Below are 27,047 nucleotides of genomic sequence, written 5' to 3'. Positions count from 1 at the left end.
AAAAAGAAACAAACAACACAAACCAATCAAGTGATTTAAGCAGCATTTACTGCTTTGGACCTCAAGGCTCGTCCAGTTCCAACCCCCCTGCCATGGGCAGGGACACCTCACACTCCAGCAGGTTGCTCACAGCCACATCCAGCCTGGCTGCAAAAACCTCCAGGGATGAGGCTTCCACCACCTCCCTGGGCAACCTGTGCCAGGCTCTCACCACCCTCATGGGGAACAACTTCTTTCTCACATATAGTCTGAATCTCCTCACTTCTACTTTTGCTCCACCCCCCCAACCCCCCACTCCTATCACTCCCTGGCACCCTCAAAAGTCCCTCCCCAGCTTTCTTGGAGCCCCCTTCAGATGCTGGAAGGCCACCAGAAGGTCTCCTGGGAGCCTTCTCCTCTCCAGCCTGCACAACCCCAACTCTCTCAGGCTGTCTCCAGAGCAGAGCAGCTCCAGCCCTCTGCTCATCCTCGTGGCCCTTCTCTGGACACCTTCCAGCCCCTCCAGATCCTCCCTCTGATAGATAGGGAACTGGGACACTGGTTGCTCCAGGTTGCAGTGTGCCCCCCTAAAAGAGCAGCATTGTGTCACCCAGAGAAGGGCAGGGCCAGAGGCGTTCTCTGCAAATCTGCAGAGCACAAATCCCATCAGACTGTTTTAATCACAGGTGTGTAAGCATGAGGTTCAATAAGGCAAAGTGCAAGGTCCTGCACCTGGGTCAGGCCAACCCTGGAAGTCAGTCCAGGCTGGGGGTGAGGAGATTGAGAGCAGCCCTGCAGAGAAGGACTTGGGGGTGCTGGGGGTGGGGGAGAAGCTGGACAGGAGCCAGCAATGGGCACTGGCAGCACAGAAGGCCAAGGGCAGCCTGGGCTGCAGCCAAAGCAGTGTGGGCAGAGCTGGAGAGAGGATCCTGCCCCTCTGCTCTGCTCTGCTCTGGGGAGACCTCACCTGCAGGGCTGTGTCCAGCTCTGGGGCCCCCAACACAAGAGAGACCTGGAGCTGCTGGAGAGGGTCCAGAGGAGGCCACAGAGATGCTGAGAGGGCTGGAGAAGCTCTGCTGTGGGGACAGGCTGGGAGAGTTGGGGCTGTTGAGCCTGCAGAGGAGAAGGCTGCAGGGAGAGCTCAGAGCTGCATTTCAATGTCTGCAGGGGAGCTGCAGGCAGGCTGGGGAGGGACTGTTGAGAAGGGCTTGGAGTGCTAGGCCCAGGGGCAGGGCTTTGAAAGTGGAGCAGGGCAGCTTGAGGTTGGAGCTGAGGAGGAAGTTGTGCCCAAGGAGAGTGGTGAGACACTGGCACAGGCTGCCCAGGGCTGTGCTTGAGGCCCCAGCCCTGGAGCCATCCAAGCTCAGCCTGGCTGTGTCCCTGTGCAGCCTGCTCTAGCTGGAGGTGTCCCTGCTGAGTGCAGGGGGGTTGGGCAAGATGCCCTTGGAGGCTCCCTCCCAACCCAGTGCAGGCTGTGCCTGTGTTCATGGCTGTTTAGCTATGTCCTGTGAAGCACCAGAACTGCAGTCACCTCTTCAGTGCTGTGGGAATAAAGGAGCCACCTCTGTGTGTGTGAGCACAGCTGGGCAGCAGCTCCCCTGCCCCCACTGCTCCTGCCTGAGCATGTGCTGTTCCCTGGGCAGGGTACACCAGGAAGCATCCCTTCTTCGGCGCCGTCGTGGGGCGCGTCGCCAACAGGATTGCCAAGGGGAGGTTCACCCTGGAGGGCAAGGAGTACCAGCTGTTCCTCAACAATGGGCCCAACAGCCTGCATGGAGGAGCCAAGGGCTTTGACAAGGTGAGAATCAGCCTGGCAGGTCCTGGTGGAGGGCTGGAGCACCTCTGCTTTGGAGACAGACTGAGAGAGTTGGGGTTGTGCAGGCTGGAGAGGAGAAGGCTCCCAGGAGACCTTCTGGTGGCCTTCCAGCATCTGAAGAGGGCTCCAAGAAAGCTGGGGAGGGACTTTGGAGGGTGTGAGGGAGTGATAGGACTGGGGGGAATAGAGCAAAACTAGAAGGGGGGAGATTCAAATTGGATGTGAGGAAGAAGTTCTTCCCTATTTGGGGTGGTGAGAGCCTGGCAGAGGTTGCCCAGGGAGGTGCTGGAAGCCTCATCCCTGGAGGTTTTTGCAGCCAGGCTGGATGTGGCTGTGAGCAACCTGCTGTGGTGTGAGGTGTCCCTGGCCATGGCAGGGGGGTTGGGACTGGCTGAGCCTTGAGGTCTCTTCCAACCCTGCCAGTTCTGTGAGTCTAGGATTCTCTGGTGTCACCTGGCCCACAGGCTGTTGGCAAGGTGCTGCTCCTGCAGAGCCTGCCTTGGGATGTGGTGATGAGGATGCAGCCCCACGCATGTTGGAATCTCCTCAGGTGCCAGCCCTGCTGCCCCAGAGTTGGTGCTGGACTTGTGCCAGTGCCCAGGGAAAAGTTCCTGGGGAGCAGTGACCTACAGAGGCTCAGCACCTCTCAGTTCAAGGCTGTTCCCTGCCCACAGCTGCTCCCAGAGTCAGAAGGTCCTGGGTTTGCAGAAACTGAATCCCATTCCTGTTTGCTTTTCCAGCATCACTGTCTCCAGCCCTTCCCTGTGTCCTCCAGAGATAAATCACAGACTCACAGAACCATTCAGCTTGGAAGAGCCCCTCAGGAGCACCAAGTCCAACCACTGCCCCTACTCTGCAAGGCTCACCCCTGAACCATAGCCCCAAGCACCACATCCAAACCACCTTGAAACACCTCCAGGCTTGGGGACTCCACCACCTCCCTGGGCAGCTCATCCCAGTGCCTGACCACTCCTGCTGGGGAAATATTCTTCCTAACGTCTAGTCTAGATGATGAGGAAAGGTGTAGTAGGAGTGCTCCCCACTGCAGTGGCTGTGGGAGTTGATCACAGAATCACAGAACCATTCAGGTTGGAAGAGCCCCTCAGGAGCACCAAGTCCAGCCACTGCCCCTACTCTGCAAGGCTCACCCCTGAACCATAGCCCCAAGCACCACATCCAAACCACCTCCAGCTTGGGGACTCCACCACCTCCCTGGGCAGTGGAGCATCTCCTCTCTTGAAAGCCTTGCTGCTGACCCTGCTAATGGCATAGCAGGCTCAGGGGTCTGCTTTCCTTGGCTTGGCTTTGCCAGCTCCCTTGCAAGCAGCAGGGAACTGATCCCCAGCTTCCCCAGCAGAACACAGGTGGACATGCAGGGGAAGCTGCTTTCCTGGGTTAATGTTTTCTTCTGTGAAAGGGCAGAAGGCAAAAGTCAGGATGTGTGGGTGCCAAAGCTCACTGCTGGGCAGTGCAATGTGAACAGGCAGCAGACTCCCACCAAATGCTCCTCAGGAACCAAAAGGATGAAAAAAAAAAAAAAAAAAAAAGAGCAGTCCTGGGGTGATTTGGCTGATAGTTTAAAGTTTCACTATGAGCCCTGTGCGCTGGAGCTGGAAGCATGCATTCCCTTGCACCCCTGGCTTCCAGACTGTCTCCTGCACACCAGGGACCTGGTCCCTCCTGCCTCTCTGAAGGCTTTGCTGGCTGAAGGCAAATCACCTCTCACAGCCTGCACTGGGTTGGGAGGGAGCCTCCAAGGGCATCTTGCCCAACCCCCCTGCACTCAGCAGGGACCCCTCCAGCTAGAGCAGGCTGCACAGGGACACAGCCAGGCTGAGCTTGGATGGCTCCAGGGCTGGGGCCTCAAGCACAGCCCTGGGCAGCCTGTGCCAGTGTCTCACCACTCTCCTTGGGCACAACTTCCTCCTCAGCTCCAACCTCAAGCTGCCCTGCTCCACTTTCAAAGCCCTGCCCCTGGGCCTAGCACTCCAAGCCCTTCTCAACAGTCCCTCCCCAGCCTGCCTGCAGCTCCCCTGCAGACATTGAAATGCAGCTCTGAGCTCTCCCTGCAGCCTTCTCCTCTGCAGGCTCAACAGCCCCAACTCTCCCAGCCTGTCCCCACAGCAGAGCTTCTCCAGCCCTCTCAGCATCTCTCTGGCCTCCTCTGGACCCTCTCCAGCAGCTCCAGGTCTCTCTTGTGTTGGTGGCCCCAGAGCTGGATGCAGCTCTGCAGGTGATGTCTCCCCAGAGCAGAGCAGAGCAGAGGGGCAGGATCCTCTCTCTCCAGCTCTCCTTTGGTGGGGACCAGACAGTGACACCTCCCAGGCAGGGCTTTGTGTGCTATGGCCCACAGGAGCCCTTCTCAAGCCCCCCTCCCGATAGGTAAGAGTCAGTGTGCAAAGACTTGTGGTCAGCCCTGACAGAAACAGGACACTCTATCTCTTGGCTGTGACTTGTCTTGGTCACCTGGTTGGGTGTTTCCTGGTCTTAGAATCATAGAATCAGTCAGGGTTGGAAGGGACCACAAGGATCATCTAGGTCCAACCCCCCTGCCATGGGCAGGGACACCTCACACAGGATCAGGCTGGCCAGAGCCTCATCCAGCCTGGCCTTAAACACCTCCCTGGGCAACCCATTCCAGGCTCTCACCACCCTCATAAGGAAGAACTTCTTCCTCACATACTGAATCTCCCCACTTCTAGTTTTGCTCCATTCCCCCCACTCCTATCACTCCCTCACACCCTCCAAAGTCCCTCCCCAGCTTTCTTGCAGCCCCCTTCAGATCCTGGAAGGCCACCAGAAGGTCTCCTGGGAGCCTTCTCCTCTCCAGCCTGCACAACCCCAACTCTCTCAGGCTGTCTCCATAGGAGGGGTGCTCCAGGTCTCTCATTGTCCTCACAGCCCTTCTCTGGTCACACTCCTTGCAGGTTCTCTGGAGCCCCCAGGTCGTCCCGAGCGGGGTCTGCTTCTTCCGCCTCAGCCCTGATGGGGAGGAAGGCTACCCTGGTGCCCTGCAGGTCTGGGTGACCTACACCCTGAGTGGCAGGGAGCTGGCCATCAACTACCGTGCCCAGGCCAGCCAGGTGACACCCATCAGCCTCACCAACCATGCCTACTTCAACCTGGCAGGGCAGGTAAGCCCTCTGCAGCAGGAGAAAGCCTGGGGGGGTGTGGGGTGGTGACCCTTGGGCTTCTCCTAAGGGCACTGGGCCCAAGGTGCTGCTCTGGGGACACTGCTTTGCTCCTAGGGACACAGTGCTGGAGGTGGTTGCTGTGCATTGTGGGCTACAGGCAGCTTGGGAGCTGGGACAGGACTGAACCACACAGACCTCACCTGAGGCCAAGGGCAGCCTGGGCTGAGCCAAAGCAGTGTGGGCAGAGCTGGAGAGAGAGGATCCTGCCCCTCTGCTCTGCTCTGGGGAGACCTCACCTGCAGGGCTGTGTCCAGCTCTGGGGCCCCCAACACAAGAGAGACCTGGAGCTGCTGGAGAGGGTCCAGAGGAGGCCAGAGAGATGCTGAGAGGGCTGGAGAAGCTCTGCTGTGGGGACAGGCTGGGAGAGTTGGGGCTGTTGAGCCTGCAGAGGAGAAGGCTGCAGGGAGAGCTCAGAGCTGCATTTCAATGTCTGCAGGGGAGCTGCAGGCAGGCTGGGGAGGGACTGTTGAGAAGGGCTTGGAGTGCTAGGCCCAGGGGCAGGGCAAGATGCCCTTGGAGGCTCCCTGCCTTTTAGTCTTATCCAGTTAATAACTGGGCTTGGATGAAAGGTGCCTGGGAAACAGAAGGTTGCTGGGCAGAGCAGTAGGATGACCCAGAGCTGTAGGATGACCCAGAGCTGTCACATTGAGGTGTGAGACCAACACCCTCACAAGTGTTAGTGAGAGAATCTCAGCCCCTCCATACAGGAGGTGGAGGTCTGCCCAGACTGCTGCCCTGACAGTGCTGGGCAGCTGTTAGCTCTCCCTCCCTTGGTGCTCCCAGTGCAGCTCAGACCTGGGCCCAGAGGAACAGGGGACCTTTGAGCATGGAACTGCTGCTCAGATTAGACTTGCAGGCTCAGCTTTCATCCTGCTCACCTTCCAGCCCAGCAGGCTCCCTGACAGCATACCTGGGGCTACAGGAGAGGAAGAGCAGCACAAGCTCCTGCTCTGCAGAGGATGAGCCAGGAGGATGTGTTGCACTTCCTCCTGTTTGCTTCCTTCCCCTTTTGCCTGCCACTGTGTGCTCAGCAGCCAGGGTGTTTTGGCCAGTTGATCTCCAGGGTGACAGTGCTTGGTGAGGTACAGAAGAGGGCTGGAGAGGAGCAGCTGAGGGAGCTGGGGGTGTTTAAGTGTGGAGAAAAGGAGGCTGAGGGGAGACCTCATTGCTCTCTACAGCTCCCTGAGAGGAGGCTGCAGCCAGGCAGGGGTTGGTCTCTTCTCCCTAGTAACAAGTGAGAAGAGGAGAGGAAAAGGCCTCAACTAGCCCCAGGGGAGGTTTGGGTTGGAAACTCCTTCCCTGAAAGGGTTCTCAAAGCCTGGCAGAGGCTGCCCAGGGAGGTGGTTGAATGCCCATCCCTTGGTCGTGTTTCAAAGAGGCAGAGCTGTGGTGCTGAGGGTTGGCACCAGCCTCAGCAGAGCTAGGCAAGGGTTGGGCTGCATGATCCTGAAGGCCTTTTCCAACCCAAACAGTTCTCTGGCTGCATGATTCTGAGTTCAGGCAGTCTCAGCCCTGCAGTGTTTCCAGCTCCTCAGTCCCATGCAGGTTCTTGCCTGTGCTGGTACCTTTGTCCTGTGCCCAGGGTCGAGGTGGGAAGATGGCCAAGGCACTAAACAAACCAACTGCAGCACCAAAGTGGGCAGCCCCTTCCTGGGTGTGCTTGAGGGCTGCTGGGATGGTTGGAAGGGCTGCAGGATGAATCCCAGCATTTCCCATCCTCCTGCAGGGCTCAGGAGATATCTACGACCATGAGGTCTCAATTGAAGCAGACTCCTACCTGCCTGTGGATGACACAAAGATTCCTACAGGTAGGTGGTGTGGGACCTGTGGCACAGGGAAGCACAGAATCATAGCATGGCCTGGGCTGGAAGGCACCTCCAAAGCTCATCCAGTCCAACCTCCTGCACTCAGCAGGGACATCCTCCACTAGATCAGGTTGCCCACAGCCCTGTCCAGCCTCACCTTGAGTATCTCCAGGGGTGGGACCCCAACCACCTCCCTGGGCAACCTGTTGCAGTGTTCCAGCAGCCTCCTGCTGCAGAACTTCTTCCTCACATCCAATCTCAATCTGCTCTGCTCTAGTCTGAAGTCATTGCCCCTGGTCCTGTAGCCCTGCAGGTCTTTGGGATCAGTCCTTCTACAGCCTTCTTGTAGCCCCCTTCAGGTACCTGCAGGCTGCTCTAAGGTCCCCCTGGAGTCTTCTCTTCTCCAGGCTTAACACCCCCAGCTCCCTCAGCCTGTCCCCACAGCAGAGCTGCTCCAACCCCCTGAGCATTCTCCTGGACCTGCTTCTCCGGACCTGCTCCATCAGGTCCATGTCCTTCCTGTGTTGAAGGCTCCAGACCTGCACACAGCACTGCAGGTGATGGAAACACTTTTCCAGAGCAGTCTTTGTGGCTGTCAGGGAACAGCACTGCCCAGAAAGGAGGGGGAAGGGTACAACAAGGGATCTATGGGACCCTAGGCACAGCAGGGCCCTCATCCATGGGCACAGTTCCACAGCAGCTGAACAGAGTGGGCAGAGCCCAGGTGCTGGTCTCAGGTATCTGGGAGGAGCTGCTCTGAGTGTCCACTTGGTGGACCTGAGTGATGCTTTTCATCCTGACTTTTCCTCAGCTGCCATTGCAGCCTGGTTGGACATTTGTGTCCTCCTGCATCACACTTCGCTGACTCCCGCACTTCAAAGCTCCTTCTCTGGAGCCTTTCCAAGCCCACCTGGCTGTGTTCCTGTGTGCCCTGCCCTGGGTGCCCCTGCTCTGGCAGGGGGGTTGGGCTGGATGACCTTTGGAGGTCCCTTCCAGCCCCTACCACTCTGTGATTCTGTGATTCCAGACTCCAGCCCCTGCCCACCACCCTCATGGATGTTTGCTCAGAGCTGTAGCTGGATTAATTTCTTTATTTTTTGGGGGGGGGGGTGGGGTGGGGTGGGGAGAGCAATCGTCTAAGTCTATCAATGTTCTGCTCTGAAGTTGCAGCTTTCCATGAATTTGTTTGTACAGTTACCTGCCCAAGCCCTGCCTCTTGTTTTCGGGCTCCTTCGGCTTTGCTTTGTCCCAGGCTCCTCCCTGCAGTGTCCCCAGGGGCTGACAGCTCTGCTGGGGGCCAAGGTGGTGATGCACCAGCCACGGGGCAAGCTTGTTGGAAGCAGGGCCGCGGGAATGCAAGGATCAGGCCAAGCTGAGCGGAGCAGGGAGCTCAGCCCGGGGCGGGTGGCAGCGGCCGTGGGCTGACGCCGTGCTCTGCCCACCCAGGGGAGGTGGCCGCCGTGCAGGGCACCGCCTTTGATCTCCGGCAGCCTGTGGAGCTGGGGAAGCACCTGCGGAACTTCCGCCTGGATGGCTTCGACCACAACTTCTGCCTGCAGCAGGCAGGGGCTCGCCGCTTGGTGGCCAGGTAAGGCTGGGAGCCCGGGAGCCGTCTCCTATCCCCTGGAGCCAGCGGGGTCGGCCAGCCCCTTGCCATCCAGCTCCTTGGCATCCAGCCCCTTGGCGTCCAGCCCACTGCCATCCAGCCCCTTGGCATCCAGCCCCTTGGGCATCCAGTCCCTTGGCGTCCAGCCCCTTGGCATCCAACCTCTTGGGCATCCATCCCCTTGGTGTCCAGCCCGTTGCCATTCCAGCCCCTTGGCGTCCAGCCCGTTGCCATCCAGCCCATTGCCATCCAGCCTCTTGAGCATCCAGCCCCTTGGCGTCATCCAGCCCCTTGGCGTCATCCAGCCCCTTGACATCCTGCCCTGCCATCTCCCCAGGGCTCGCCACCCACCCACCGGCAGGGCCATGGAGGTCCACACCACCCAGCCTGGCATTCAGTTCTACACTGGGAACAACCTGGATGGCTCCCTGAAAGGCAAAGGTGCTGCCACCTACCCCAAGCACTCAGCTTTCTGCCTGGAAACTCAGAGCTGGCCTGATGCTGTCAACAAGGTGAGCTCTGCCCCTGGCCCCTCTGGGATCCTGTGCCAGGGCTCCATATCACCCCCACGCCCTCCACATCTCTGGGCTGGTAAAGATGAGCACAGAGTTCATGTGGTGAGGGAATGCTTTGCAAGCAGCAGAAGTAGCCAGGACACAGAAGCAGCACAGGACACAGCAGGGCTGCAAGGGCTGCAGGGCTCAGGCAGTGCAGTGGAGCCCAGCCCTGGGCACCACAGCTTCCCCAGGGCATGGCTCTAGAGCAGGAGACCCCCACGGGAGTCTCTCCCACAGCCTCTCCACACGGCCTGAACCCAACCAGGGAGAGCACTTAGCCACTCAGCCAGGGGGCAAGGGACCAGTGCGGGGTGGGGGTTGGGGGACCACAGGACAGCCCCGGAAGGCCGAGGGAACACAGCCAGGGCCTGGTGACCTTCCCTGGTCCACTGCTGTCCCTCAGAGTCGCTGATGTGCTGCTGCCTCTCCTCCCCTCCCCAGCCTCACTTCCCCAGCACCCTGCTGCGGCCGGGGGAGGAGTACAACCACACCACCTGGCTCCTCTTCAGCGCCGCCTGAGGCCCGGAGATGCCAGCTCCTGCCGCCCAGCGGTGCCTCCAGCAGGCCAGCCAGGACCCCTGCCGGGATCCCAGCCAGGTGCTGAGCGCCGCCTTCAGGCCACCCCGGGTGATGCAACATTCCCAGTTGGCAACTTCTTTCTCCTCTCGGGTTTTCACCGGTGGCTTCTGCTGGATTTAACTCCTGCCACCACCTCTGCTGCTCTCTTGTTCTCCATCCCATCTCACCTCCTGTGTGAAGTTTGGTTTCACAGTAAAAATGTGCTGGAAACCCCTTGTCCAGGGCCATGGAAGGTGCCAGCTCACACTGCAGCAGGGCAGCAGTGGGCACTGTGCTGGAAACCTCTTGTGTGGGGCCATGGCAGGTGCCAGTTCACACTGCAGCAGGGCAGCAGTGGGCACTGTGCTGGAAACCTCCTGTGTGGGGCCATGGCAGGTGCCAGCTCAGACTGCAGCAGGGCAGCAGTGGGCACTGTGCTGGGCACTGTGCCTGCTCTTTCCCTCAGCTCTTCCCAGCAAAGTGCTGTGAGCTCTGCTGCCTCCTGCTCTCTCTTTCTGGAGCCTTCTGCAGATGTTTATTCACCTCAAAGGTGGAAGTGACTTGAATGAAAGCTCACCCTGAAACTTTTTGGGCCCAGCAGAAAAATGAAGAGCCAGGAGGAAAAACCACCACAAAGGAATAAAAAAACAAGGGGAAATGCCAAGGTTTAGCCATCTGCAGAGGTGGGTTTTAAATGCCAAGAGTGGAGCAGAAAATGATCCTTTCAGCAAAGAACATTGCACAAGAGCTGTGAGAAAGGGCTGGCTCGAGGGGACACAGCTCTGAAGTCACTGCTGGGGTGGAGGTGGCACAGAGCTAGCATCATCCAAAGGGCAGTTAAGACAATCAGCAGGGTTACTCCAGAGAGGTTTGGGGTTTAGTTAAAAATACACATTTTTATTGCAATGTGCCAATAAAAAACATCCCAGGGTTGCATCTCACACAGGGAGTTCATCCATACCAGAACGAGACCCCCCTACCCCCTGTGCTAGCCTAGTGGTGTAAGTGGCTCCCCAGAGCATGCCCAGTTTCTTAGTCGATAAACTCTGCTATCTACACTCTGACATTTACAAAGACACCACCAAATCCCTTGTAGGCAAAATAATTCTCTTCCTAAAGGATCCACTTCAGGAATTCAATCCATTCTCTCAGGGCTTGCACTCCTTGGTGGGCTTCCCGATGGAGAACGACTGCAAGGAAAGGAGAGGTCAGAGTGAAGGTTTTGGGATTCGGCTGGGGTTGATCAATCACAGAAGGTGAGGGGCTGGAAGGGACCTCCAGAGCTCAAACAGCCCAACCCCCCCACCACAGCAGGGTCATCCTGGCAGGGCACACAGGAACACATCCAGACGGGTCTGGAATATCTCCAGAGAGGGAGACTCCATACCCCACCTGGACTCCCTTTCAGCTCTGCTTCCGAATAAAAGAATCACTGACTGCTGACAAACTTAACCACAGAATGGGTTTGGGTCAGAAGGGACCTCCAAAGCTCACCCAGTCCAACCCCCTGCACTCAGCAGGGACATCCTCCACTAGATCAGGTTGCCCACAGCCCTGGCCAGCCTCCCCTTGAATATCTGCAGGCATGGAGCCTCAACCACCTCTCTGAGCATTCTGTTGCAGTGTTCCAGCAGCCTCCTGCTGCAGAACTTGTTCCTCACATCCAATCTCAATCTGCTCTGCTCTCATTCCAAACCATTGCCCCTGGTCCTGTCCCTGCAGGCCTTTGGGATCAGTCCCTCTGCAGCCTTCCTGTAGTCCCTTCAGGTACTGGCAGGCTGCTGTTAGGTCTGCCTGGAGTCTCCTCTTCTCCAGGCTGAACACCCCCAGCTCCCTCAGCCTGTCCCCAGAGCAGAGCTGCTCCAACTCCCTGAGCATTTTTGTGGCCCTCCTCCAGAATCTCTCCACCAGGTCCATGTCTTTTCTGTGCTGAGGGCTCCACGGCAGGAGGCAATGCTCCAGGTGAGGTCTCACCAGAGCAGAGTGAAGTGGGCAGAATCCCCTCCCTCAAGCTGCTGCCCATGCTTCTAAGCCATCTAAAGGGTACTACTGAATGTGACTTTGCAGCTTGTAAAGACCTTTTTCAGCTGAACCTTACTCCAGTCCCTTATGACTGTGACATTAGACTCCACCTTTAGAAATGAAGCAAATTTAAGTGTGGAAGTTCACAGAATCACAGAATGTTAAGGGTTGGAAGGGACCTCCAGGGACGATCCAAGTCCAAGCCCTGCCAGAGCAGGGTCACCCAGGGCAGGGCACATAGGAACTCATCCAGGTGGGACTGGAAGGTATGCAGAGAAGGAGACTCCACAACCTCTCTGGGCAGGCTGGGGGTAAGAACCCCCAAAGAAACAACTTGCAGGGCAGAAAGATCAGCAAGGCAAGGGATACATTGTGGCAGGCCCACTGCAATTCTTACTAGGAGATAGCTCCCTCCCCACAAAACCTCAACAGTGAAGCTGTAAAAATGGACTCTTATAAGACTTCAAACTAGGGAAAAATTCAGTGTGTTGGGTTGGAAGGGACCTTGAAGATCACCCAGTTCCAACCCCCTGCCATGGGCAGGGACACCTCCCACCAGCACAGGCTGCTCAAGGCCTCATCCAGCCTGGCCTTGAACACCTCCAGGGAGGGGACAGCCACAGCCTCCCTGGGCAACCCGTGCCAGTGTCTCCCCACTCTCACTGGCAACAATTCCTGCCCAACCTTAATCTGCCCTCCTCCAGCTTAAGGTGCTGATTCTGTCTCACCACCTCTGTGCACACTCCCCCTGGTTACCAGTTTATTGGGGGAACCAATCCTGAGTAATAGCAGCAAAACCAACAGCCTCAGTCTCCATGGCTGCCTGCCCTGCTGGCTTACTCCCCTCTGTCCTTCCCAGCCTCACTGTAGCTCTTACTCACAAGCTGGTTCCCACAGTTATTCCCCAATCCAATGATAGCTTTGAATGAGACTCAAAGCTGATTCCTAAATAGCTCCCCTGCAGACATTGAAATGCAGCTCTGAGCTCTCCCTGCAGCCTTCTCCTCTGCAGGCTCAACAGCCCCAACTCTCCCAGCCTGTCCCCACAGCAGAGCTTCTCCAGCCCTCTCAGCATCTCTCTGGCCTCCTCTGGACCCTCTCCAGCAGCTCCAGGTCTCTCTTGTGTTGGGGGCCCCAGAGCTGGACACAGCCCTGCAGGTGAGGTCTCCCCAGAGCAGAGCAGAGCAGAGGGGCAGGATCCTCTCTCTCCAGCTCTGCCCACACTGCTTTGGCTGCAGCCCAGGCTGCCCTTGGCCTTCTGTGCTGCCAGTGCCCATTGCTGGCTCCTCTCCAGCTTCTCCCCACCCCCAGCACCCCCAAGTCCTTCTCTGCAGGGCTGCTCTCAGTCTCATCCCCCCCAGCCTGCATTGGGACCGAGGCTTGCCCTGACCTAGGTGCAGGACTTGCCCTTGGCCTTCTTGAACCTCCTGAGGTTCTCCTCAGCCCAACCTCTCCAAGTCTGTCCAGGTCCCTCTGGATGCCATCCTGTCCCTCTGGCTGATTGACTGCACCACTCAGCCTGGTGCCATCTGCACACTTGCTGAGGGTGCCTCAGTCTCCCTCCCTGTCACTGATGAAGAGACTGAACAGCACTGGTCCCACTACAGACCCTGAGGGACTCCACTTGTCCCGTGTCCATCTGGACATCCATGTTGGCCGCTACCCTTTGGATGCTCTCCTCCAGCCAACTCCTTACCCACTGCACAGTCCACACATCCAGCCCACACCTCCTCTGCAGCTTACAGACCAGGCTGCTGTGGGGACTGTGGCAAAGGCTACAGCTACATAACCAGTAGCTAAGGAATCCCTCCCCCATGGATATTGCCACCCACCAACCCACCATCACTAGGTGATTCCTGGCAAAGGCCTCTCTGCCAAATGTTATTTTCCTACAAGCAGCAAAGTGGCCAGCAGAGAGCAGTGGAGATGCTGAAATGCCAGCTCCAGGGGTGTCTGTTAGCAGCAGGGAGCCCAACCTACCTTCTCTTTGGAGATGGTGATTGGGATTTGGAGTGACTGTCAAAAAAGAAGAGCAGCAATGCACCTTAAACCCAACTTCTGATTATTGAAAACAAACAAAACAAAACAAAAAAACCCAGAAAAAAAACAACCAACCAACAGTCAAGGTCTTGGATAGCAATGAAATGATGGTGAGAATCTAACCAGGTGTCCTGTAAACCAGCCAAGTTTTTGAATCAACCTTTACTTCCACCCCCCAGGGATTCTCAAGTCATTTATTGTGAAGGCTCACTTTAAGCAGCTACCTTCAGCAGGCAAAACCAAGCAGCAGCATGGAGGTGAGGCATGGGGAAAAGAAACATCACCAATTCCTCCTGGTTTAGTAGCAGTATGAGAAAAGCTGAAGCTCTTTGTCTGATTAGAATTTAACAGATTAAGCACAAACACACACAAAAAATATCAGTGCTGTGGTGGAAGTGGCAGAGAGTTAACGAAAACAAAGAGCTGGGTTAGGAAAGAGTCCCAACAGCTGCAGAGGGAATTTCATCATTCCTCTCAGCCATGTTTGGGGAATTGTTTTCTACAGGACCAGACTCTTACTATGCAAACCTAATAAATGAATTCCAGATGTATCTGTCTGCTTACCTCTTAGCTGGGGAGCCAGACTTCGACCTGCCATGAGACCTTGACCTACAGCAAGGAGAAGAAACACAGCTCAGCAGGGAGCCTGGGGTGCTGCATGTCCTCAGCAAGGCAAACATTCACACAGTGGGTTGGGCTGGAAGGGACCTTAAAGCTCATCCAGTTCCAACTCCCCTGACACGGGCAGGGACACCTCCCACTAGACCAGGTAGCTCCAGGCCTCATCTACCCTTGCACCTCCACAGAGGGACTACATCTACTACTACAGGGTGAGCTTGCAGTTCAGAAGGCAAATCACAGCCTGGGCTGCAGCATTGCCAGCAGAGCCAGAGAGCTGATTCTGACACTTGTGAGACCTCACCTGCAGTACTGTGTGCAGCTCTGGAGCCCTCAGCACAGGAAGGTCATGGACCTGATGGAGAGGGGCCAGAGGAAGGCCAAGAAAATGCTCAGGGGGTTGGAGCAGCTTTGCTATGGGAGAGGCTGAGGGAGCTGGGGGTGTTCAGCCTGGAGAAGAGAAGACTCCAGGCAGACCTAACAGCAGCCTGCCAGGACCTGAAGGGGGCTACGAGAAGGCTGCAGAGGGACTGCTCCCAAAGGCCTGCAGGGACAGGACCAGGGGCAATGGTTTGAAATGAGAGCAGAGCAGAGCAGAGTCTCTTGCACCAGGAGGCTGCTGGAACACTGCAACAGGTTGCCCAGGGAGGTAGTTGAGACCCCACCCCTGGAGATACTCAAGGTGAGGCTGGACAGGGCTGTGGGCAACCTGCTCTAGTGGAGGATGTCCCTGCTGAGTGCAGGGGGTTGGACTGGATGAGCTCTGGAGGTCCCTTCTGGCCTGAACCATTCTATGATTCTATGACTCTACTACAGTTGGAACTGACTGCAGGCAGCATGTTCCACCAAGTCTCTTCTCAGTGCACTTCATCTTAGACATGCACTTCTCCAAACATCTTTTTTACACCTGTCCAGACTTACACCTTGTGAGGAAGTATCCAAACCCTCAGTCTGAGGCAAGACTGCAGCACCATGAGAACAATAATGTCACCTGAAAGAACAACTGAAGTGCTCAAGTGGCTTTGATGCTGTCAAACATCACATCATACCCGTTCAGTCTGTCTCCTTGAGGAACCAAGAGCCTGGCTCTGGGTGCTGTCCATTTGATTCTTCTGTAAGGAAACCACCTTTACATTGCCTCAGGTGGAAGTTTCATAGTGACTTCATGAGCTAAGCATCAACATTTTCCCACTTGTACTGTACTTGTCCATCCCTAATTTCTTCTGAGAGAACAATCCTGGGTGCCTTTAGAATCTGAATTGTTACTCTCAGGGCAGATTTGTTGGTAGGAAATGATTCTGTCAGGCATTGCTATCAAACTTCCTTCAGCTGCTGTGGATTGGTGTGCAACAGAACTAGAAACAGCTGCAACACTCAGGTCACCAGCAAGCCCTTTAGGACTTGCCTGCCTACACACATCAGTAACACCCTGCTGGAAGGGCATCCTGGTTTCTCTGACCGTCTTGTGTACACAAACAGAAAGAATCCAAAACTTTTCATCTTAATTCTCAATGTGTTTGCTAGAGCAGCTGATTGAAACAGTGCCTGTGGTCATGATCAGGACCTGGCTACCAGTGAGGAAGACAAACAACCACTTTCTGCACTGCTTTTTGTAGCTACAGACCCTTGAGTGCACAGATTCACAAAATGGTTTGGGTTGGAAGGGACCTTAAAGCTCATCCAGTTCCAACCCCGCTGCCTGCCATGGGCAGGGACACATCCCCCAGCCCAGGCTGCTCAAGGCCTCATCCAGCCTGGCCTTCAACACCTCCAGGGAGGGGGCCAGAAGTTAGTGCAGAGAAAACAGCACTTCTGAAAAACATTAACAGCCCTCAGAAAGCTTAAGGAGGCTTTCAGGCAACTTGTAGACATAGTCATGGAAAAGATCTTACCTGCTACGGGGCCACGTAACAGATCTGGATCTAGATCTGGATCTTGATCTAGACCTGGAAAGAAAAATCAAAGAAGTCAACTCAACCAGAGGCAAAAGACAATTACAGCACTACTTAGATGAATGCCTATGTGTTGCACCCAAGAGCTACACATTCCCTGGCCACTGTGGACACCAACATTCATCAGGGGATATGCAGCTGGGTTAGCTCTCAAAACTAACCCCATGGCCAGGCCTGGAAGATCAACTTTGTGTGTTCTGGGCACTCCAGCTCAAGAAGGACAGGGATCTGCTGGAGAGAGTCCAAGGATGCTGAAGGGACTGGAGCACTGCCTGGTGAGGAAAGGCTGGGGCCTGGGGCTGTTTAGTCTGGAGAGGGGAAGGCTGAGAGGGATCTGATCAATGTCTATCAATAGCTGAGGGCTGGGGGTCAGGAGGCAGGGGACAGGGACAGGGACAGGCTCTGCTCAGTTGTGCTCTGGGATAGGCCAAGGGGCAATGGATGGAAACTGCAGCACAGGAGGTTCCACCTCAACAGGAGGAGGAACTTCTTCCCTGGGAGGGTCCCAGAGGCCTGGAGCAGGCTGCCCAGAGAGGTTGTGGAATCTCCTTCTCTGGAGACTTCCCAGCCCTGTCTGGATGTGTTCCTGTGTGCCCTGTGCTGGATTCTCTGGTCCTGCTCTGGCAGTGGGCTTGGATTGGAAGCTCTCCAGAGATCCCTTCCAACCCCTAACATCCTGTGAGCCTGTGAACTACTATTTCCAGCAGCTTTTTGAGGCTGACTTCTTGAGGCCAAGGCCTTCTGAAGCCCTACTACCCAGACACCCTTGAAGAAGTTGAAAAAGATCACAAGGCTCTCCAATCTTGTTCCTCAATTACCTGGATCTCTTCAGGGAAGCCGAGCGGGACCGGCGAGGAGACACAGACCGAGACCTACGAGGAGAAATGGAGCGGGACCTGCGATAGGAAGCAGACCTGGACCTGCAGAAAAACATAAACAGCCACAAAAAAATATTAAAAAAGGGCCAACTAAAGAGTTGGCCAAAGCACAGCTTTATGAACATGCTGGAAGGTGTTCAGAGAAGGGCCATGAATACGAGCAGAGGGCTGGAGCTGCTCTGCTTTGGAGACAGCCTGAGAGAGTTGGGGTTGTGCAGGCTGGAGAGGAGAAGGCTCCCAGGAGAACTTCTTGTGGCCTTCCAGGATGTGAAAAGGGCTCCAAGAAAGCTGGGGAGGGACTTTTGAGGGTGTCAAGGAAGGGTAGGACTGGGAGGAATGGAAGAAAATCAGAAGTGGGGAGATTCAGATTGGATGTTAGGAAGAAGTTGCTCCCCATGAGGGTGGTGAGAGCCTGGCAGAGGTTGCCCAGGGTGGTGGAAGCCTCATCCCTGGAGGTTTTTGCAGCCAGGCTGGATGTGGCTGTGAGCAACCTGCTGTACTGTGAGGTGTCCCTGCCCATGGCAGGGGGGTTGGAACTGGCTGAGCCTTGAGGTCCCTTCCAACCTTAACAATTCTGGGATTTATCTAAGCAGAAGAACAAATAGGAATAATAAAAAAAAAACAAAACAAAACAACTAAAGCTCACCTCCTACCCCGACTGCGGCTGCGGGAGCGAGAATACCTCCTGCCACGGGACCTGGAGCGAGATCTAGACCGGGACCTGGGTTTAGGTTAGAGAAAAGAGGTATCAGGAAGCAGCAAGCAGCAGCAGCAAGCTGTGCACGTGAGGCCCTGCTGAAGTCAAAACTGATTTCAGACAACTAAAGAACTAACATCTGTCAGTTGTTGGAAAAAGAAAAAATAAATCATCTCTGGGCCTACTCGTCTTTTGAGCATTTTTACTAGCCTAGAAAAATCGTTTAAAAAAAAGCTGAATGACATTGCAGAATTTAACATTTAGAATAGAAAACACTGTAATGTGGATGTATAAAATAAACCTTGCAAGTTTGCAGGTCGACCCTCTTTGGCCCAAGGTCTAGCAGATCTAGACGGTCTAGAAGTATCTATAGCCGATCGCTGCATCTAGGTGTTCTCTTCAATCTAACGACGATCAAACTGACAGCCCAGAGAGCCAGGGGGAGGCTTGATTGACGCAAGAAGATTTGTCTAGCTGGGCATGTGGTCAATCTGCTGTTCCTCTTTCTAAACCGGAGGGGGGGGCCCCAATTGAAAGCCAAATTTACTGCTACGGCGATCACCGTCTCAAACTTTCTGCCCTCAAAGTATAAGGTGAAGCTACGTGTAGATGGCTCGAGGGGATCTGGCCTCTTATGCTGATCACCTCAAGGTCTAGGAGGATCTTAAGTGTCGGATTTGCAAGGCGCCTCAGCAAGAAATCTTAAGGCTCGTGACATTCTGAATCAAGGCGACTGACTCAAACGAAGAAACCTGAAAGGTTTTGACCAGGTTGATTATTAAGATAGTAACATTCGGTAGAAATAGCAACAAATTGTCATATACACCTATACATTTATTCTAGCATTAAAAAAAAAAAAAAAAGGCTTAAATTAAAAAAAAAAAATAAAAATGGTACAACATTGTCTTCTTTGCTAACAAGAGCTACACACCAGCCGAACTGGCGAAGCAAAGGCGGCCGCGCCGGCCCCACACGTACCTGCTCCTCCTGCGGCGGCTGTAGCGGTGACAGTCGTATGCGTAGTGGCCTTTCTCCCCGCACTCGTAGCATCTGTCGTTAGGGTCGAAGGGGCGCCGCGCAGGAGGCCTGTCGTAACGGGAGCGACGGGGCATGCCCGTCGACACTTCCACCCTGACCCTGGAGCCGCAGATCACCCTGCAACGAGCCCAGGGCGGCCGTTAAGCGTAACGGGGTGGTACCGCTCACGGCACAGCCGCCAAGGAGCGGACGAGCCAGGGGGAAAGCCCAGAGGCCTTTGTCCGGGCTTCAAAGCGCTTGCGGCTCCTGCCGACACCTGAACTGCACACGTACTTCCCATCCAGTCCGCGGACCGCATCCTCGGCATCCCGCGGGTCTTCGAACTCCACGAAGGCGAACCCCGGTGGGTTCCTGGCGATCCACACGGTTCTAAGCGGCCCATAGTAGCTGAAGGCTCTCTCCAGCTCGCCTTTGCCGGCGCCTGTGCCCAGGTTGCCCACGTACACCTTGGTCTCTGCCGGGAGCAAAAGCGCTATCACCGCGGGATCGGACTAAAGCGGCTCGGCCCCCTCCCGTGTGTGAGCCGACACCCCCCCGCGCCCCCGAGGGTGCCGCCATCTTGTCGGCGCGGCCCGTTCCCGCCTTAACCACGAGAAGCGGCACGCGCGGGCGCACCCCCTCCCCCAACGGCCGCTGACGCAAAATGGCGGCGGCGACGACAACGGCGGCCAAGGCCGCCTTGCCTTCCTGCCGCCTCGCCGGCTGCCCCGCTCCCCCGCGGCTATCGCCTCCGCACCTCCTCCCCCCCCCCCTTCCGCAGCCCACCCTCGCATTCCGCTCCGCACGGCCGCCCCGCGGTCGGCGAGACACGAGAGCTCACCGCCTCCATAGCGGCCATAACGCGACATCCTGACGGCCCCTCCGCCCGCCGCTTCGCGCGCACGCGCCACACGCCCCCTGCCCCCCCTCTTGCCCTCCTCCCGCGGCCGGCGGCGCGCATGCGCGCGAGGCGGTGGGGCGCGGGGCGGAGGGGCCGCTGGTTGCCGCGGCGACCGCGGGGTAGGGCCGGGAACGCCCGAGTGGGCGGACCGGGGGCTTGCGGCGGGAGCTGGGTCTGGGTGGTTTCCTCCACGCGTTCTTGTACCCAGCACCACTTCAGGTATTGCCCGGTAGCTGCTGCGTCACCGAGGAGAGCTTCCGGCGGCGGCAACAGGAGGGCCTCGTGGCGAGCGAACGGGACGAGGGCAGGAAGCCGCTTCCCGAGCGGGGGCCACTGCTCCTGCCGGTCTGTCTCTGCCGCGGGGCTGAGGGAAGCGCTTCGGGTCCGCTCCCATGCTCCCGAAAGGGCCGCTGTAAGCTCGCGAAGGCGGTGCGGTATACCGGCAGAGCTGCCCTCCCCGGGAAAGCGCCGAGCTCTTTTTATTTCCCGAATTGCGTATGTGGGACTGGGTCCGCGCCAGGTGCTTGCGCAGCTCTAGCTAAAGCTGCTGGAGCTGGGAGAACGGCACCTCTTCGGGACCGTGATCATGGTTAAACGTACAGAGCCTAGAGACGGCCCACGGTAGTGACCGGTATCCATCACACACGGCTTAGACCGCAGCATCCCAGCGCAGTGGGGTCGGAAGGGACCTCTGGAGATCGTCACCTGCTAGAGCAGGTAAGCTTAGGTAGGTTGTACAGGCAGGTTTGGAAAGTCTCTAGAGAAGGAGACTCCACAATCTCTCTGGGAAACCTGTGGCGGTGCTCTGGCACCCTTGGAAGCTTTCCTTATGTTTAAGTAAAAAGCTCCTGTGTCTTAGTGACTAGCTAGGATAAAATACCAGCTTAAGAACTGCGTGGGTTAGGAAAATTAAATAACCACCCTGGCAGTACCAGAGAAGGAAAAGCCAAAACAGTAGGGAATGAGGCTAGCGGGAATGAAAACCAAAGATGTTTGGAATCTTTTGCTCAAAAGGGACTTTGGAATGAACCACCCTCCACACAGATCCAGAATGGGTCCTTTTAGGAAGCTGTTGGGACAATAAACCACTTTCATTCTTTCCACTACTTCCAACAGAAGCTAAGGGCTTGCATTGTGTTGCTTACTCTGAGAATAAAAGCAATTAGATCTGCTAATCAACAAACTGAAAGGAAAATAGTAGCTGGATACAGTGGCATAGCCTTTCATCAATAGTTCCCATAGTGCTGGATGGTGAACTGAAAAATAGAAACTTCACCAGAAGAAACAAAAAATAACAAAACTCCCCAAAACAAACAAAAAAAGAAAAAAAAAAGAATGAAATTAGCTCTTTGTGCCTGCAAAATAAGACAACCTCATTTTCCACCCTTGATGGTTTTGTTTTATGCTTGCTTTCACTTAAAATTACTGAAATTATGGTGGCTTTGTTTGCTTCAACAAGGGACTTCAACAGGTGGTGTCCCTCAAGGGTCTGAACTGGGAGCCAGTGCCTTCGTCAATGATACAGTGAGGTGGAGGCACCCTCAGTGCATGTGCAGATGGCACCAGGCTGAGTGGTGTGCTTGATAAGGCTGAAGGATGGGATGGGAGCCATCCAGAGGCACCTGGGCAGGCTGCAGAGCTGGGCTGAGGAGAACCTCAGGAGCTTCAAGAAGGCCAAGGGCAAGGTCCTGCACCTAGGGCAGGGCAAGCCTCGGTCCCAATGCAGGTTGGGGGGGATGAGATTGAGAGCAGCCCTGCAGAGAAGGACTTGGGGGGGAGAAGCTGGATAGGAGCCAGCAATGGGCACTGGCAGCACAGAAGGCCAAGGGCAGCCTGGGCTGCAGCCAAAGCAGTGTGGGCAGAGCTGGAGAGAGAGGATCCTGCTCCTCTGCTCTGCTCTGCTCTGGGGAGACCTCACCTGCAGGGCTGTGTCCAGCTCTGGGGCCACCAACACAAGAGAGACCTAGAGCTGCTGGAGAGGGTCCAGAGGAGGCCACAATTCTATGATCTGTAGGAAGCTTTTCATCAGTATTTAGAACAGCTTTCTTGGGGAGGGTGGTGGGGATCTGTGTGTGTCTGGGAACAAAAAGAGCTTATTTTTGTGGAGCTGATACACACATCCATGCCAGTTTACACACAGGTTTTTGGAACAGGCTTGCAGGCTCTTCTAGGCTCTCTACCTGGCTCTGCAAACCCTACTGAAGTGAGGCAGAAGGTGCCAGGTGGCTTTCAGTGCTTTGCCATCCTCCTTTTGCATCCTGGCCCCGTCTATAAAAACCTATCTGATCTCTGTGCACACTCGGGTTTGTGCAGCGCTCCAGACCCGTGCGTTTCTCCGCCTCAGAAGCTTCCCATCTCCTGCTCAAAGCACCCTCCAAGTGCCGCCGCCGAGGTCCCGCCCGGGAACACAGGGCCAGGCGCTCCCCGCCGCCCGCGGTCGGAAGCGGGCGGCTGGCGGACACCGGCTCGGTGAGCGGGCTTGCGGGGGGAACCCCGGGGAGCGACCCCTTCCTGCCGCCGTGGAGCCGGCAGCAGGCGGGCACGGAGGCGGGTGGCAGCGCCAGGGAGCCGGGAGGGCAGATCGCGGAGCTTCTTCCCTCCTTTTGCCTTCCCTGGAGGGCGCTGCCACATTCCTCTCCAGCCCCCTCCGGGGAGGGATCCCGGGATGGAGGCAGTTGAAAAACTGCCAAGCACTCGTGTGAAGGTTTGCTTTTAAAAGCAGACTCTGCTTCAGATCTTTACCTGCAGGTAAAGGCACATCTGATGTGGAAGGAAAAAAAAAAAAAAGGCAAAATGATTCATTGCTTCTGACAACGGTTCTGGCCTGTTTTCTGTGTTCTGGGTGTAGGAAAGATGAATGAGTGGCAGAAGAAAAGCCCTCTGGACTGGGAAAAGTATCTGAACAAAATGGTGAAAGTTGCTGCAGTTGAGAAACTCGACTATGAAGGGTGGGTGGTAACAGTGGATCCAGTTTCTGCCAGGTGAGTATCAAAGCTTGTGTGTTTCTGTAAAGCTAAGAGAAAACAAGGTTGCCAGGAAGAGAAAGATCCCAGGAGTGAAGCAAACCTATTCCGGAGCCAAAGCTGCAAGGAAGGGCTTATGTGCCCTGTTCTTGTAACTGACAAGGTCTAGGAGAAAGCAGTAGAGTCAGAGAACCATAGAATGGGCTGGGCTGGAAACGACCTCCAAAGCTCATCCAGTCTGACCCCTTGCACTCAGCAGGGATATCCTCCACTAGAGCAGGTTGCTCAGGGCCTTGTCCAGCTTCACCTTGAATATCTCCAGGGGTGGGACCCCAAGCACCTCCCTGGGCAACCTGTTGCAGAACTTCTTCCTCACATCCAATCTCAATCTGCTCTGCTCTAGTTTGAAGCCATTGCCCCTGGTCCTGTCCCTGCAGGCCTTTGGGATCAGTCCCTCTGCAGCCTTCTTGTAGCCCCTTCAGGTACTTTCTATTAGGTGTCCCTGGAACCTTCTCCAGGCTGAACAGCCCCAACTCTCCCAGCCTATCCCCACAGCAGAGCTTCTCCAGCCCTCTAAGCATCTCTCTGGCCTCCTCTGGACCCTCTCCATCACATCTATGTCCTTCCTGTGTTGAGGGCTCCAGAGCTGGACGCAGCCCTGCAGGTGAGGTCTCCCCAGAGCAGAGCAGAGGGGCAGGATCCTCTCTCTCCAGCTCTGCCCACACTGCTTTGGCTGCAGCCCAGGCTGCCCTTGGCCTTCTGTGCTGCCAGTGCCCATTGCTGGCTCCTGTCCAGCTTCTCCCCCACGAGCACCCCCAGTATTGTAGCTGATCAGGCCCCTTGTTCTCAACCCACTTTAGTCTCATTCAAACAACTGAGAGTTTTGGGAATGGATGATGAATGGATTCAAGCTGTCTTCATTGTAGACATGAGGTTAGTCCTTTAAATTACATGCACATATTAATGATTGCTTTTAACCCTGCTTCATAAAGGGAGCAGGAATGTTTTTAATGCTAAATGTTGGAATCCTTATACCTCTGTCCCTGATTTTCACCCCTAGCCAGAGGGTTTAGTGCCTGATCTGGAGAGGAATCAGGGAAAATCAACAGGGGCATTGGGCAGATTGTGGTAGCACAGGTTTTTGGTATCTCCAGTGAGTGACTTCACACCAGGGTTTGAAAGGCAGAACACTCCAGGGAATAGGGAGAAGTTTGGCTCCTTGCTGCCAGAGCTTTTTCATAGCTTTTTGATTGTAAACTTGTCCCACATGAGCACAAGATGGAGGCTAGAGACTAAAATACCAGTTTCTGATGTGCTCCAGAAGAATTGGTTGTTACTTCAATTCTGGAATAGCTCCAATACTCTCAAATCTTCTCTTGGAGATGCTTATCATGTTAATAGGAAAGGTGTGTGCAGCTTGGAGTGAGACTGAAGATGGCCCAGGCTAAAATCAAGGCATGTTTCATGGCACTTTTCCAAAAAGTCATTCCACTGTTGCTGGCAGCAGCAGATTAGCAAAGGACTGACATCAAGTTCTAGAAATTTTCTGATCCTCTCTCTTCATATATGGAGTAGAGATCCTAGAAAGCTGCCTTCCTACCTCTGTTTTTTAGGACCTCTGGGATGTAAGTGCCCTTGGGAAAAGACTAAGCTCCCACCACACAAGCCTGAACTGTGCTGTGTTCCTGTTGTGATCCTGAAATAATAGTTTTCAGGTCAGAATCTAGCAACCCTCATTTTAAAGAAAATATATTACTGTTTTAGTAATGACCCATCAGGAAATATTAAGAATTTGTCATTAGAAGGTTCTGATGTTGTTGGCTGCTTTTGAAATGCTGAATGCATCAAGGTATTGTTGGTTTTGAAGTTTCTTCAGCAAGATTGGCAATCCTGCACAAAAATACTCAGCTGGTCAGCCCTGGTTTTAATGTGCACTTTGCTTTTTTAAAGTAACCTGCTGCTGCTTGAGAGCAATTGCACATCCAAGGTCAGAAGTGCCCTCAAAGCCCTTCATGTTCAGTATTTTAAGGGTATAGCAGCATGGATTTCAAGGAAAGGATAGGCCAAGGGGCAGTGGTTTGAAAGTGGAGCAGGGCAGCTTGAGGTTGGAGCTGAGGAGGAAGTTGTGCCCAAGGAGAGTGGTGAGACACTGGCACAGGCTGCCCAGGGCTGTGCTTGAGGCCCCAGCCCTGGAGCCATCCAAGCTCAGCCTGGCTGTGTCCCTGTGCAGCCTGCTCTAGCTGGAGGGGTCCCTGCTGAGTGCAGGGGGGTTGGACAAAATGCGCTGGGAGGCTCCCTCCCAACCCAGTGCAGGCTGTGAGTCTGTGAAAGGTGCTGGGTACTCTATATGGCCTCACTTACGCTGATGCCCCAAGAATCTTGGCCTGTGCTTCTCAGTCTTCAGTTAAGCACAGTGACAATCCCAAACACAAATACAAGCTGGGCTGGGACTGGCTGGAGAGCACCCCTGAGGAGAGGGCCTTGGGGGTGCTGGTGCACGAGAAGCTCAACAGGAGCTGTCAATGTGCACTTGCAGCCCAGAAAGCCAACCAGAGCCTGGGCTGCATCAGGAGAAGTGTGGCCAGCAGGGCCAGGGAGGTGATTTTTCCCCCTCTACTCCACTCTGTGAGACCCCACCTGGAGTACTGTGTCCAGTTCTGGAGCCTCTATTACAAGAGGGATCTGCAGGTGCTGGAAGGTGTCCAGAGAAGGGCCACCAGGATGAGCAGAGGGCTGGAGAACCTCTGCTATGAGGACAGACTGAAAGAGTTGGGGCTGTTTAGTCTGGAGAGGAGAAGGCTCTGAGGTGACCTTCTTGTGGCCTTCCAGTATCTGAAGGAGGCTCCAAGAAAGCTGGGGAGGGACTATTTAGGATCTTAGGTAGCGACAGGACAGGGGGGAATGGAACAAAGCTGGAAGTGGGGAGATTCAGATTGGACGTGAGGAAGAAGTTCTTCCCCATGAGAGTGCTGAGAGCCTGGAATGGGTTGTCCAGGGAGATGGTTGAGGCCCCATCCCTGGAGGTGTTTAAGGCCAGGCTGGATGAGGCTCTGGCCAGCCTGCTGTAGTGTGAGGTGTCCCTGCCCATGGCAGGGGGGTTGGAACTGGATGAGCCTTGTGGTCCCTTCTAACCCTGACTGATTCTATGAAACATCCCTCTTTCCTTGACAGTATTATCCTTGCAACATTCCTAGAGGATGAAAAAGTGTCCATCTCAGTTGTCCTGGGCCACGCCGTGCAGGAGGTCGAGATACTGCAAGAAGGGGACGAGGAAATGAGGCAGAAGCTTTCTACCATCTTCGCACCTGAAGAGAGCAAAGCCTACAGCCCAGAGGAGCTCGAGAAGAGGAAGAACAGCTTGAAGACTTGGTTAGAAACAAACCACATCCCTGTGACAGAGCAAAGCGAGTCAGGAGGGACTCTCTGTGTGGCTGGGGTGCTGACGATTGAGCCACCCTACGGGCCGGAAGCGTGCAGCAGCTCTAACGAAATCATTCTGTCTCGAGTTCAAGGCTTGGTACAGGGCTACCTGGAAAAACAACAGTGATGTCCTCTCTTGCGAGCAGTAGGAATGGGTGTCCCCACCCTGTTTTAGGAACTGTTGGCAAAAATGCTGGGGATTTGGGATGTTTTTATAGGAGTTTTGCAAGGGAAGAATGGGATGAACTAAACGGACAAAGCCTTTTTCCTGCCCTATTCTTTTGTTATCAAAATACAAGCCATGGGCTAATGGTGGTGGATGAAATGACCCTGGTACAGCTTACAGCTTACTCTCTCAGGTTCTTATATCAGCACTAAGTTGATGTAAAAGCTGAGTAAGTATTTTTTGTAACAGTATTGTAAAACAGGAGGATCAACTCGAACCTGTGTTTTTCTTCCACCTTCCTTTCAAGCTGATTCAATATTTTACCTACAGTTTGATTGATCTTGCTTACCAGATACTTTCAGTTAGTTTGTTTGTTTGTTTGTTTTTATTTTTGAAAAAGAATTGTGTCCCTTGGACTTCCCAGATGACAAAAAAAATTGTTCAGAAAGCCTTTTTTTGTTCATTTGGTTGTGTTTTTTTTTTTTTTCCCACAACCATTCTTCTGTTTCAGAACATGAATTAAAATGTAGGTCCAAACTGGTAAAGTTATTAGGGAAAGTTAGCAGGCAAACAGCAGGTTTTAAACCCAGATTTGTTAGTTTAGGGCAGCAGTGATTGAAAGACCTTTGTTCCTCAGAGAATTTCTTACCATTCCAAATGTTTGTGTTCCTTAATGCTTTGTGTTCAGCTTCCAGTGACACACAATGCAGAAGTCACTGTCATTAGATTATTAATCCAGGCAGCAGCAGCCTTTAGAGCCTTCATTTATCTCCTGGGGTATTTGTTCTTGAGATAGCACAAAACCACATCACTGTGCTCAAATGCATTTGAAAAGGCTTTTTAACCCTTGCTAATAAA

The 27,047-nt window shown here is 54.8% G+C and overlaps 3 protein-coding genes across 6 annotated transcripts in view; 2 read left to right on the top strand and 1 right to left on the bottom strand.

Moving 5' to 3' along the window:
- The window catches only part of GALM (galactose mutarotase), a 15,595-nt gene extending 6,119 nt beyond the window's left edge, over positions 1-9,476 (top strand). Inside the window, exons 3-7 of the mRNA XM_054398397.1 lie at positions 4,723-4,929; positions 6,716-6,797; positions 8,241-8,382; positions 8,738-8,912; positions 9,399-9,476. Of these exons, the coding sequence (XP_054254372.1) occupies positions 4,723-4,929; positions 6,716-6,797; positions 8,241-8,382; positions 8,738-8,912; positions 9,399-9,476 (684 nt within the window). The remainder of the gene's footprint in view (positions 1-4,722; positions 4,930-6,715; positions 6,798-8,240; positions 8,383-8,737; positions 8,913-9,398) is intronic.
- Positions 9,477-10,430: 954 nt separating this feature from the next.
- On the bottom strand, positions 10,431-19,614 carry SRSF7 (serine and arginine rich splicing factor 7). 3 transcript variants are annotated; one of them, XM_054398423.1, is made up of 8 exons: positions 19,581-19,614; positions 19,034-19,214; positions 18,701-18,877; positions 17,672-17,746; positions 16,963-17,067; positions 16,088-16,147; positions 13,518-13,553; positions 10,431-10,705 (listed from the first exon to the last, which is right to left on the bottom strand). In XM_054398423.1, the coding sequence occupies exons 1-8, from the start codon at positions 19,606-19,608 to the stop codon at positions 10,651-10,653; spliced, it is 717 nt and encodes a 238-aa protein (XP_054254398.1). In that variant the 5' UTR covers positions 19,609-19,614; the 3' UTR covers positions 10,431-10,650. The 3 variants fall into 3 exon arrangements, with proteins under 3 accessions (XP_054254398.1, XP_054254397.1, XP_054254399.1); XM_054398422.1 differs by having other exon boundaries at positions 16,088-16,141; positions 16,966-17,067; XM_054398424.1 differs by lacking the exon at positions 13,518-13,553.
- Positions 19,615-19,999: 385 nt separating this feature from the next.
- On the top strand, positions 20,000-27,047 carry GEMIN6 (gem nuclear organelle associated protein 6). 2 transcript variants are annotated; one of them, XM_054398392.1, is made up of 3 exons: positions 20,000-20,357; positions 22,489-22,621; positions 25,775-27,047. In XM_054398392.1, the coding sequence occupies exons 2-3, from the start codon at positions 22,494-22,496 to the stop codon at positions 26,148-26,150; spliced, it is 504 nt and encodes a 167-aa protein (XP_054254367.1). In that variant the 5' UTR covers positions 20,000-20,357; positions 22,489-22,493; the 3' UTR covers positions 26,151-27,047. The 2 variants fall into 2 exon arrangements, with proteins under 2 accessions (XP_054254367.1, XP_054254368.1); XM_054398393.1 differs by having other exon boundaries at positions 20,000-20,367.

Source organism: Indicator indicator, unplaced genomic scaffold (genome assembly GCF_027791375.1).
Source record: "Indicator indicator isolate 239-I01 unplaced genomic scaffold, UM_Iind_1.1 iindUn_scaffold_52, whole genome shotgun sequence".
NCBI lineage: Eukaryota > Metazoa > Chordata > Aves > Piciformes > Indicatoridae > Indicator > Indicator indicator.
This window is presented reverse-complemented; position numbering and strand designations above follow the sequence as displayed.

What these genes read in the sequence shown, in the direction of transcription:
- SRSF7 (XM_054398423.1), bottom strand. Translation starts at nt 19,608, where the DNA reads ATGTCGCGTTATGGCCGCTATGGAGGCG. An exon ending in TCCCTGAAGAGATCCAGGTA is followed by an intron (nt 16,148 to 16,962) that starts ATTGAGGAACAA and finishes TTTGATTTTTCT; the next exon opens with TTCCAGGTCTAGATCAAGAT. An exon ending in GTTACGTGGCCCCGTAGCAG is followed by an intron (nt 13,554 to 16,087) that starts GTAAGATCTTTT and finishes CTTTTTTGACAG; the next exon opens with TCACTCCAAATCCCAATCAC.
- GEMIN6 (XM_054398392.1), top strand. Translation starts at nt 22,494, where the DNA reads ATGAATGAGTGGCAGAAGAAAAGCCCTCTGGACTGGGAAAAGTATCTG. An exon ending in GTGGATCCAGTTTCTGCCAG is followed by an intron (nt 22,622 to 25,774) that starts GTGAGTATCAAA and finishes TTTCCTTGACAG; the next exon opens with TATTATCCTTGCAACATTCC.